Source organism: Rhinolophus hipposideros (genome assembly GCF_964194185.1).
Source record: "Rhinolophus hipposideros genome assembly, chromosome: 22".
NCBI classification, from domain to species: Eukaryota; Metazoa; Chordata; class Mammalia; order Chiroptera; family Rhinolophidae; genus Rhinolophus; species Rhinolophus hipposideros.
In genome coordinates this window covers 25558279-25569323 of record NC_138068.1, presented here as the reverse complement: position 1 = coordinate 25569323, position 11045 = coordinate 25558279, and the positions used below count along the sequence as shown (strand labels likewise).

General features: G+C 47.5%; 1 protein-coding gene across 3 annotated transcripts; it reads right to left on the bottom strand.

The window, feature by feature from the left end:
* Positions 1 to 5986: 5986 nt before the first annotated feature.
* On the bottom strand, positions 5987 to 10094 carry AP5S1 (adaptor related protein complex 5 subunit sigma 1). 3 transcript variants are annotated; one of them, XM_081033930.1, is made up of 3 exons: positions 9672 to 10094; positions 8481 to 8715; positions 5987 to 7083 (listed from the first exon to the last, which is right to left on the bottom strand). In XM_081033930.1, exons 2-3 carry the CDS (start codon positions 8654 to 8656, stop codon positions 6657 to 6659), a joined length of 603 nt encoding a protein of 200 aa, XP_080890056.1. In that variant the 5' UTR covers positions 8657 to 8715; positions 9672 to 10094; the 3' UTR covers positions 5987 to 6656. The 3 variants fall into 3 exon arrangements, with proteins under 3 accessions (XP_080890056.1, XP_080890057.1, XP_080890055.1); XM_081033931.1 differs by having other exon boundaries at positions 8481 to 8672; positions 9672 to 10046; XM_081033929.1 differs by having other exon boundaries at positions 9424 to 9680.
* Positions 10095 to 11045: the final 951 nt, after the last annotated feature.

Sequence of the window (11045 nt, the reverse complement as noted above, 5' to 3'; positions counted from 1 at the left end):
GTGGGCACAACTACGCTGTCAAATGGTAGGCCTGGAACCAAGCCGGGTGCGAGGAGAAGCCCTAAAGGGCTCGGTATGTACAGGAAAGGAGGAGTGAACTGGAATGAAATGAGGGTGTTGGAGACCAGCGAGCACAGGAGGGAACAGGAGAATTACTGCTTGATGGTACATATTTTATAAGAAAAACAATTTCTAATTTAAATAATACTTAAAAATAAGGGAGCAGCCTAAAAGTTGATGGGAGGCCACGGCCTTGAGGGTTGGGGGCAACTAGGAGAGAGAAGATCCCTTTGGGGAAATGGTCAAGAGACTCAGGAAACAGGAGTGTCTAACAATACATCTTTTTTTGCTCTGTCATTCTTTTAAGATAACTCCTCTATCCCCCTAAACTTTAGTAAATGTCTGCTATTCCCAAATGCCTGCTTCTCTGGGGGACTCAAAGGAGAGACAGCAAGGCAGAGAGATGGGAGGAGCCACCACCTGAGACCCAAGTGAGACTGAAGCAGAAGATGAGATGCCTAAGAGTGACGTGCTGGAGCAGTACTGAGTGTCCCACTGCAGAGAGGATGAGGGATCAATCAACTGGCATTAGAATACTAAGGGGAGGCTCAACACCACAAGGGTGGAGGACCTGGAACTTCCAGAAAGCAAAAGTCTGAGCCGCATGAACTTCAGAGCCTGCAGGCAGGCTCTCTCCTAGGTTAAACTGGTTAAACTAGGTTTAACTGGGTTCAAATGGGTCAGTGGGGCTTTTGCACTGCAGTTCCTACCTCATTGAAAATAGAGAGATACACAGGCAGCCGGGGGCTCAGTTGGTTAGAGCATGAGCTCTGACCGACCGGGTAGCCTTAGAGCTGATGGGCCCTGGAGAAACACACTGTTCCCCAACACACCCCAATAAAACGTAAAAAAGAAAAAAAAATAAGAGATACATTATCAGGAAATGATTGTGTGTGTGTGTGTGTGTGTGTGTGTGTGCGCGCGCGCGTGCACATGCTTTCTGGGATCTGCCCCGGAGAGCTAACTAAGTGTAACTGGAATCCCTGAAGAAACAAAAACAATGAAATATAATAGCCATTTAAAGATATAACTCAGGAAAATGTTTCTGAAATAAAAAAGGATTTCAATCTACATTTGAAAAAAAACAACATGCTTACACTACAAGATATATTCTACTAATGTTACTGGTAAATAAAGAATCTTTGGAACACCCAGGCAAAAAAATCAAGTATAAAGGCTCCAAAATGTTTTTCCCGAACATCCAAGAACTCAGGAATATTGTTTTTATGAGGTCATGTAGAAATAGAAAATCAAAGAGGAAAAAAACTGAAACAAGATTTTCTAGAAAACACCACGTCATAAACTATAGGATACAGCTAAAGCAGTGGTCAGAGGAAAATTTGTAACTTAAACACTGATACCAACTTTTTAAAAAATATTGAAAACAAAAGAATTAAGCACCCTTAAAGAGAGCTACAGGTAAACCAAATAAAAACAGAAGAACTTAATGAAAATACAAGCAGAAATTCATGAGTAAACGGTGGTTTGTTCCCCTTAAGTTGAATGATAAGTACTTGGATGCTCATTATATAATTCTAAGCACCTTTTTGTAAACGTGAAATATTTCACAGAATTTTTAGGTTTGTTAAATGAACTATACTATATCCACACAATGGATAATAAAAAAAGCATAACAATGTTGTGTACAGTTATGAAAAGATCTCCAGTACACACTGTTAAGTGAAACAAATGAGTGCAGAATCCTTTAAATAGTAGGCAGCCTATTGGGTAAAAAAATCAGTGCAGGCAGGAAATAGAATAAGAACACATGTTCATATTTGCTTATATTTGTATAAAGAGAAATAGAAAGACATGTAGGAAACCTAGAAAGCTACTGACCATTGGGGCAATAGAGGGAACAGAGTGGATAGGGACAGAGCTGGGAGTAAGTTTTTCAATGAAAATTTTTTATCATTTTTATTTTCTAAACCATGTTACCTGTTAGGAAAATAACATTTAATTTAAAAAATAAACATGTTAAAAACTCAATGCTGGCCCAGATAGGTTCACTGGTAATTCTGCCAAACATTTAAGGAAAAAAATATACTAAGTTTCTAAAATTTCTTCCAGAATATAAAAGTAGAGGGAACACTTCCCAACTCATTCTATGAGGCCAGCATTGCCCTAATACCAAAACCAGACAAAGACATTACAAGAAAACAACAGATCAATATTGCTCACAGACATAGATATAAAAGTCCTCAACAAAATATTAGCAAATAGAATCCAACAACGTATAAAAAGAATTATATACTATGATCAAGCGGGATTTATCCCAGGTATGCAAAGTTGGTTCAACATTTGAAAATTAATATAATCCATCACATCAACAGACTAAAAAAGAAAAATCACATGATCGTATCAGTAGATGCAGAAAAGAGCATTTGACAAAATCCAACATTCATTCATAATAAAAACTCTCAGAAAACTAGGGACAATGGGGAACTTCCTCAACTTCATAAAGAATATCTACAAAAACCTACAGTAAACATCATACTTAATGGTGAGAAACTAGAAGCTTTCCCACTAAGATCAGGAACAAGGCAAGGATGTCCCATCTCACCATTCCTTTTCAACATTGTGCTGGAAGTCCTAGTTAATGCAATAAGGAAAGAAAAGGTATATAGGTTGGAAAGGAAGAAATAAAACTGTATCTGTTTACAGATGACATGATGGTCTACGTAGAAAATCTGAAAGAAACAACAAAAAACTTTTGGAACTAAAAAACAATCATAGTAAGGTTGCAGGATATAAGGTTAATATTAAAAATGTACTTGTTCTCTATACCAACAATGAACAAGTGGAATTTGAAATTAAAAACATTACGATTTACATTAACACCTGTTTGGTGAAAGGGCCATGTACGCAAAGTGGCTGAAGAAGCCAAAAAGCCAAAGAAATGAGGCAGACAAGTCCAGCATGTATGTTTAAAGAACTTAATAGGGAACTTACACACAGAAAGCAGTCTCAGGAGGCAAGATGAATGGTTCCCCATGCCTTCCACCCCCCAGAAGCAGTTTTTTATAGCAAAAAGCAGTGAGAATGTATGGATACTCCAAGGGACCAGGTGCCGGGAAGCTCCGGTGCCAGAAAGCTCTGGTGCCAGAGCAAGTTAAGAGAAACATAGAGGACGTTCCGCTCTGTAGAGCAAATTAATGGGAGACCTGTGTGATTATATCCCTGAGCTCACAGGGGAAGTGGAAGGGATCAAGGGTCCAGGTTCACACAGATGTCAAGATGGCAGATTAGCTTTAAGATGGAGTCACGTATGTTCTGTACAACACCCCAAAAAATGAAATACTGAGGTATAAATCTAACAAAATATGTACAAGATCTATACGAGAAAAACTACAAAATTCTGATGAAAGAGAGCAAATAACTAAATAAATGGAGAGATATTCCCTGTTCATGGACAGGAAAACTCAGTATTGTCAAGATGTCAGTTCTTCCCAACTTGATCTATAAACACAACAATCCCACTCAAAACCCAGCAAGTTAATTAGTGTATATTGACAAACTGATTCTAAAGTTTATATAGAGAGGCAAAAGATCAACTCAGTATTAAAGGAGAAGAAAAAAGGTGGAGGGCTGACACTACCCGACTTCAAGATTACTATAAAGCTATAGACAGTGTGGTCTTGGTGAGAGAATGAAGAAACAGATCAATGGAATGGAAGAGAGCCCAGATACAGACCCACATAAATAGAGTCAATTGATCTTTAACAAAGGAGCAAAGGCACTACAAATAGTATTAGAACAACTAGACATCACATACAAAAAACAAAAAATCAATGTAGACACAAATCTTACATCCTTCAAAAAATTACCTCAAAATGGATTGTAAACCTAAATGTAAAGCAGAAAACTATAAAACTCCTAGGAGATAGGGTAGGAGAAAAATCCTTTGGATGTTTAAAGCACTTTGGATCAATTCAGTGATAGTCAACCTATGCTGCTTTGCAGGTACCCATGTCCAGCTGGCTCTCCTGGACCCTTGGGGGCATCTTGTACCCTACATAGCAGTTAGCAGTGTCAGGCTCAAGGCAGGCTCGATGAAGGTGAAGTAAGCATAAAAAATTGTGGTGGGGCCGGCCCGGTGGCTCAGGTGGTTAGAGCTCCATGCCTTCCTAACTCCGAAGGCTTCCGGTTCGATTCCCACATGGGCCAGTGGGCTCTCAACCACAAGGTTGCCAGTTCAATTCCTCGAGTCCCGCAAGGGATGGTGGGCAGCGCCCCCTGCAACTAAAATTGAACACGACACCTTGAGCTGAGCTGCCGCTGAGCTCCCAGATGGCTCAGTTGGTTGGAGCGTGTCTTCTCAACCACAAGGTTGCGAGTTCGACTCCCACAAGGGATGGTGGGCTGCGCCCCCTGCAACGAGAAACACTGGAATGGCACCCTCCACAACTAAGATTGAAAGGACAACAACTTGACTTGGAAAAAAGGCCTGGAAGTACACACTGTTTCCCAATAAAGTCCTGTTCCCCTTCCCCAATAAAATCTTTAAAAAAAAAAGTGTGGTGGAAACCCAAACTGGAAATGTACCGAAAGAGTTCTGGGCACGCTTCGGGGTTAAGGAAATCTGGGTATTAACTGGGCATCTAGAACAACGAAAATCAGGGGCTCAGTGGCTCCAGGGCAGAGTCTCAGTCTCCGCCATTCCCTGCATCTGTTTCCTCTACCTCATAGGAACCAAGGCCACCAGCCCGCTTAACCCCAGCTTCCCACAGCTTTCAAGTGAGATGGTCTCACTCTCTTACTCAAGTTCAGTATGAAGAATAGGCAGAAAGGTTTCAGACCAGACAAGCTTGGGTCTTTCAACAGAGACCAGAGGGGTTTGCTTTTGTGAAAACATGGTCACTCCACCAGAACCACCAGCCCAGAATGAGGGGAAGGGCAGCTCAGAAGAGCAAATTGTTCAGGGTAGGGGTGTCCCACTGGGAACCTGCGGGACATTTCCAGCAACATGGCTTGACACACATAACCTGAGGTTCCTTTAGGTCTTCAAGGTCAGAGTGATCTGTGGAGAAGGTGACTTTGTCCCAATGGTGATAGTAGTGATGAAAGGCACAGCATGGTTCGTGGCCTTGGCTGAAGACTTGGAAGGGCAAAACCCCAATCACAGGTGCTGCCTCCTAAGTGGGTGTGATGGGTCCTTCCTGGATGCCAAAGGGCAACTGATGCTTGGCAGGGATAAAATGGGGCTGATACCAGCATCCTGACTGCCTCGGAAGAGGCTTGTTCTGCCCATGAAAGAAAGCACCTCACAGATAACAGGGCAGATCACGAAAATAGATGTAAAGTGAGGTTATTTTTTCCAATGGAATCATTTTAGTATATGTGCTGCAGAGCGAGCACTCAATGGAATCATTTTAAATCACCACTAGAATCGGCTGATTACAAACTCCCTAACAGCGTCCAACCCATATCCCTTTGGGCCTGACCATTGTCCAGGGCCTGAGAGCTTTTTCTGGGGGAAGAGCCAGGGAATTTGCCCTGGGACCAACTCACGACCACTGACTGAAGGCAGTAGCAAACACCCACATATTCTCACCCCTCAGGTGAGGTCATTCAGAGGTGACTGTTGTGCACTGGTCCCCAGAGACACGAAGCTCCCTTCCCCCGTCCATAATGCATCTGTATGGGCTACCTTCCCTTCCAGTGCTTCCTGGAATCACCTCCCACATAAACCGCTTGCACCTAATCCTTATCTCAGGCTCTGCTTCTCTGGAATCTACACCAAATCACCACATTGTGGTAGAGAAAGCAAGTGCTACCCTCCAAAGGAGGCACATAAGGAAACGGGGGTGGGGGGGGGTGGGGGGGTGGGCGCACCTTGACCACAAAGGCTCAAACACCCAGCCCAGGACCGTACAGAAAGGCGCTTACTTGCAGCAGCATCTGTATTAATCAAATTCACAGAGATAGAGGGTGAAATCACACAGTTGGTGCTTTTAATTCAAAATGAAAACAATAACATCATCCAGGCCAGACCTCTTGCACCCATCTGACGGCACTTTCTCTCCCTGTGCACAAGAGAAGCCCATCATCTCTCAAGGCTGCCTGATGGGCCTGGGCTGGGCCCAGGTAAACGACCGGCACATCTGCAAACTGCGGTGGGGCTGGACACCAAGCAGGTCCCCACCGACAAAATCCTTGTTGACGCTGTTGCTTAAGTGGGTACAAAGGCAGGGGCCAGATCCCCCACCTGGGAGTCTCAGACTCCCTCTGCTCTGCAATGACTGGGTTTGGAAGAAGAAGGTGGGCTGAGTTCCAGGTAGCTGTCCCTCACTGCCCCAGCACTCGGGGCTGGTGGACTGTTTGGGGCTGGCTGGTGGGGATGGGAGAAAGTAGGATTCAAGACCAGCAGCGCTGGCCCACAGCAGCAGTCTGAATAAGTCATGCGCAGCGCCCTGAGATTCCTCCCTTCCACCTTTTCTGCCACCTTGTCCCATCCACTTGTCCTGGGTGTGGCAGCACACCAGAGCTGGGAGCAGGCGGGGCAGGAAGCAAATGCCAAGTTTCACCTGGCTGAGCGTTCCAACATCCCCATCCTCCCTCCTTGCCCTCTCAGAAAGTCCCATCCCAGTGAGGGGTCAGCGGGGCCAGGCAGCACTGAATTCTTTCTCCAGACCTTGGACAAACTGGTCGTTCAGGAAGAGCAGCTGACCATGAGGCAGGAAGCGGACGAGGATGCCTTCAATGCGATCAGCTCGCAGCAGGAGGTTGGCGCCGGGGGCCAGCAACCGGAGGTGGTCGACAAGGAGGCGAGCCAGCAGCCGAAGGGTGCCCTCAGCCAGCAGCAGGTTCTCATGGGCATCCAGCACTAGAGCGAAGCCTAATGAGAGCACGCCCAGCCACACCACTGTCCGAGGCTCCTGGAACGGGTCCCCTGCCGCCAGGCGGAAGGCCCCATGTGGGGCCTCATGCAGGGGCACTGGCTCATCTGAGGACTGGGGCTGCAGGTCTGTAGGGGGCCGGCCGGATGCCTGCTGCTGCAGCTGGCACATGGACTCCACCTGCCTGTGGAAAATGGGTGAGTCACCAACTTCTGTCATCCTCATGATCACCCCTAGAACTGGGAGCTGCCATTATCTCCATATCTCGGATGTAGAAACTGAGCCCCAGAGAGACTAAGTGACATACCCAGGGCCACAGAGAAGGAAGTGTGAGCTGGAACAGGAATCCAGGCTCCAGACTTCAGGCCCTGAGCCATTTTACTCAGTGTGGCCAAGAGAAGGCAGGTTTTGAACATGGCTCCTTGGGTTGGAAAAGGGTACCAAGAGAAAAAGATCCTGACCCACCTGCTTTTCAGAGGCCTTCTCAACATAAAGAAAAGCAACCGATGAGAAATGGTGTAAAAGCCACATCCAGCCCAGGTCATCCAACCTCTCTACCCTCATCCCATCCTGCAACCCTCTCCAAATAAAAAAGAAAAAACCTTCCACTTGGCCATCCAGGCTTTTGAAAGCATTCTCTGATCCCTTCTGAACTGCTTTCCAATTTGGGCTGTGCACAGGCTGGTCTTAATGGTATCTGTTTGGTTTTCTGTGCCACAAGAGGGGGCGGAGGCCCAGAAGAACAAGGAGATGGCAGGAAGCAGACACAGGACTGCCCCAGAGTATTAATCTACCACCCAGAACACAGAGGTACCAGGAGATTCTGGTACCTGCTGGCCCCACCTGGAATGGGAAGGTCCAAGGCCAGCTACCCCATCTGGAACAGTGTTTCCTAATTTGGGCTCTGTGGACCCCAGGCTTTCGGAAGGCTCTGGACATAAAGAGTTCCCACATACCACATTTTCTCTGTGCACAGGCTGGTCTTAAAGGTAATCTCCTTAGAGATTACAAAGTCTACAGACACGCTAACAGCCCTGAGAAGTCCTGTACTACAAAGTATATCTAATCTGTACTAGGGTTTGCCTGCCTACAGTCAGTTCCAAGCTCTGTTGCTTTCTAGCTGCATAACCTTGAGCAGTTCCAGAAACTCTGTATCTCAGTTTACTCATCTGTAAGGTGGGAATAATAGCTGTACCTACCTCAAAACACTGTTACAATGACTGAGTTACTCTACATGAAATGCTCAGAACATAAATGCTTAGCACATAATTCAGGCTCAATAAACACTAACTATAATAGTAATAGTATTAGATTGGTGCAAAAGTAATTGCGGTTTAAAAGGTTAAAAAAATTGCAAAAACCACAATTACTTCTGCACCAACCTAATAAGAGCATTATTATTAATATTTTCTGTAACCCTTTTTCATGTAACACTTGTGAACAACTGTGGAAGACTCTTTGGAAAATGCTACTCTAAAATTTTCTCTGTTTCTAAGTCCTCCTGTTTCTCCACTCCACAAACCTATATCCAGTACAGTATGTTCAATGAAGGTGTGGGGCTGGGCTGGGCTGTGTGGTTACCTGGCCACAGCCAAAATCTGCTCCTTGCGGAGGAGCCTGTCCCTCTCAGCACCATGTGGCCGTGGGTCATCGGGTAGATTCTCAGCACCAAAAACGCAGGAGTAGAGCACTCGGCAAAGTCCCATGTCCTCGGCCTGTGGGGCCCTCAAGGTGTGGATGAGGAAGGCGTGGACCATGGCTCCAGGGTGGGTGCTACAGGGAAGCCAGAAACCTCGGTGAGATGAGCATGAGACCCCTGCAGAGGAGGCAAACACAGAAAGAGTCTGGTCTAGAAGGATCAGGCAGTATTTTTGGAGGCTGGTGTGGCTGCTCATTCACTGGTTCTACTCTGCCCCCCAAGACACACCCCCAGCCTTTGAATAAGGAGTCCGATCAGCACCTCCTATGCCCAAAACAGTCGGTGGTGAAAAATTCTGACAACCCCAAACTCAGTTCTACCAAACAACTGGCCAAGAATCTTCAAAAGTATCCAAGTCATGAGAGTCAAAGGAAGCTGGGGGGGCTGCTCCAGACTGAAGGAGACTAAAGAGACAGGACAGCTGAGTACGACGTGTGTTCCTGGATGGGGTCGTCGGCCAAGAAAAAGGTCGTTTCAATAAAGGGCACAATTTGGACAACTGGAAGCACTTAAACATGGACAAGTGAGATAATAGTTTTGATCAACGCTTCCTGATTTTGAACGTAGGGGCCTGTCCTTGTTTTTAGAAAATACACACTGATATACCTCTAAATGTAGACGTTAAGGGTCATTGTATCTGCAACTAAATTATCAAAGGTTACACGGGAGTTCTTTATAAAACAATTATTTAATTTTGCTCTAAGTTCGAGATTATTTCAAAATAAAGACTACGCAGATATCTGCAGTTAAGGATGACTAGATCGCCAGTTTAGATTGGTCAAACAGGAAGGTTCCGGAGGCGCTTTGAGAACGGGGCACACTGACCTCCTGGGGCACAGTGACCCTCTAGCGGCAAGAAGAACGCGTCATCAGCCCTCTGCACCGCCTCCCCCCCCATAGGGAATGGTAGCGGCCAAGACCCTTTACGTCACTGCCTCGCGCAACCCTGCAACGCAGTGCATTTTGGGGGTTGTCGTTCCTTGCTCCAGTGGGGCAGGCCTGGGCGGGAAACCCCGCCCCGAATGTGCAGTCCCTGCAGCCCCAGGCCGCTGTCCTCGAGGCGTCGCACTCACCCTTCCTTCTGCGCTCGCGGACTTCTACTAACAGGCCGCTTCTCTCGGCAGCAGGGGAGCAATGGCGGCTGCGCGGCCCCTGCACGCCTGCGCACACAAGGTGGACGCGCGCTGGGTGGGCGGGGCCCTCACGTCCAGTGCGGCGCTCCGGGGACCAAGCGGGGGCGACATTTCAACGCCTGGACACAGGGCACGGACAACCTTCATAATCGGACGAACGCCTCCTTGCTCCGAGCTGCCGCCGTCGCTCCCTCGCGTTACTCCCAGACCGGGTACGCGAGGTGCCCGCTCGAAGTCCTGGAACAGCGGAGCCCCAGGCCACCTTCCCCGGCGGCCGCGAGGGGGCGCAGCGACCCGTCCCACAGACGTTTGAGTGGAGGCCGGGGGAACGCGTCGTCACCAGTGGGCGAACGCGTCGTCACCAGTGGGCGGGGCTCAGACCCCTGTGGCCCAGGCCAACCTTGTGAGAGGCTCGCGGCGCCGGAACGTGCAGAGCCGAGTTCTCAAACTGGCCAATAATGCGTGGGAATCCTGGGGGCGTCTGATAAAATGCAGATTCCTTGGAAATTTTGACTTTTGGGGGGGAAATATGTATTTAGGCAGTTTGGGGGTCAGATTCCGGGGTGCGGGTACCTGCAGTGGATTATACTAGAGCTTGGTTTGGAGTAGAACGATTCAAACTTTGGTCCCAACCCTGTCACCAGCTGTGTGTCCCTGACATGTCAGTCACTTCGTTGGACCCTGGTGAAGCCCATAGGGTTTAGTAGGCTGGCCAGTTTTTATGTTCACTCTCCCACCTCTAACCAGCTCCCTTCTTGTCCCCTCTTTGAATGAGGCCACCAGAGGCATAGTAAAGAGGCTTGTACCTTAAACCTGAAAGGGTCTCTGCCAGGTGCCCGCTTCCAGAGCCCTGCAGTGTGGTAAAAGCCCCAATTGGAGGCTTGGCCCAGAGGGGTTAAGCCTCCTTGCCTCCACCCCACCCGGACCCCCAAGTTCTGTCTGGGTTTCAGTGCCTGCCCTGGGTTCCCCCTCCCCCACACAACCTCTTGACATTGAACTGCTGGAGCCTCCCAGATGTGTCCCGGTGTTCTGTGCCTCGCAGCGCCCCCACTGTGTGGTCCCTTAGCCTGGTAGCCCTTTCCTCCGTTATTTTGTCCTTCAAAATGTGCTCAGATCAAAATTTAGGGGAAGCCTTCCTGCCCAAACTTCCCGTTAGCATTCAGCTGTCCCCTTTAAACCCATGATGAGGGTCTGCTATGGTAGTGTCTCCTATGCAATCCAGCCTGGTTATGGCGCCTAGCTACACTCTCCAGGGCTATACACAAGGCAGGCCTGGAACCAATCCGGATACATTCCTTGGTGACTAAAGAAATG

What these genes read in the sequence shown, in the direction of transcription:
- AP5S1 (XM_081033929.1), bottom strand. Translation starts at nt 9,496, where the DNA reads ATGGGGGGGGAGGCGGTGCAGAGGGCTGATGACGCGTTCTTCTTGCCG. An exon ending in GGGTCACTGTGCCCCAGGAG is followed by an intron (nt 8,716 to 9,423) that starts GTCAGTGTGCCC and finishes CCTCCTCTGCAG; the next exon opens with GGGTCTCATGCTCATCTCAC. An exon ending in CAGATTTTGGCTGTGGCCAG is followed by an intron (nt 7,084 to 8,480) that starts GTAACCACACAG and finishes CATTTTCCACAG; the next exon opens with GCAGGTGGAGTCCATGTGCC.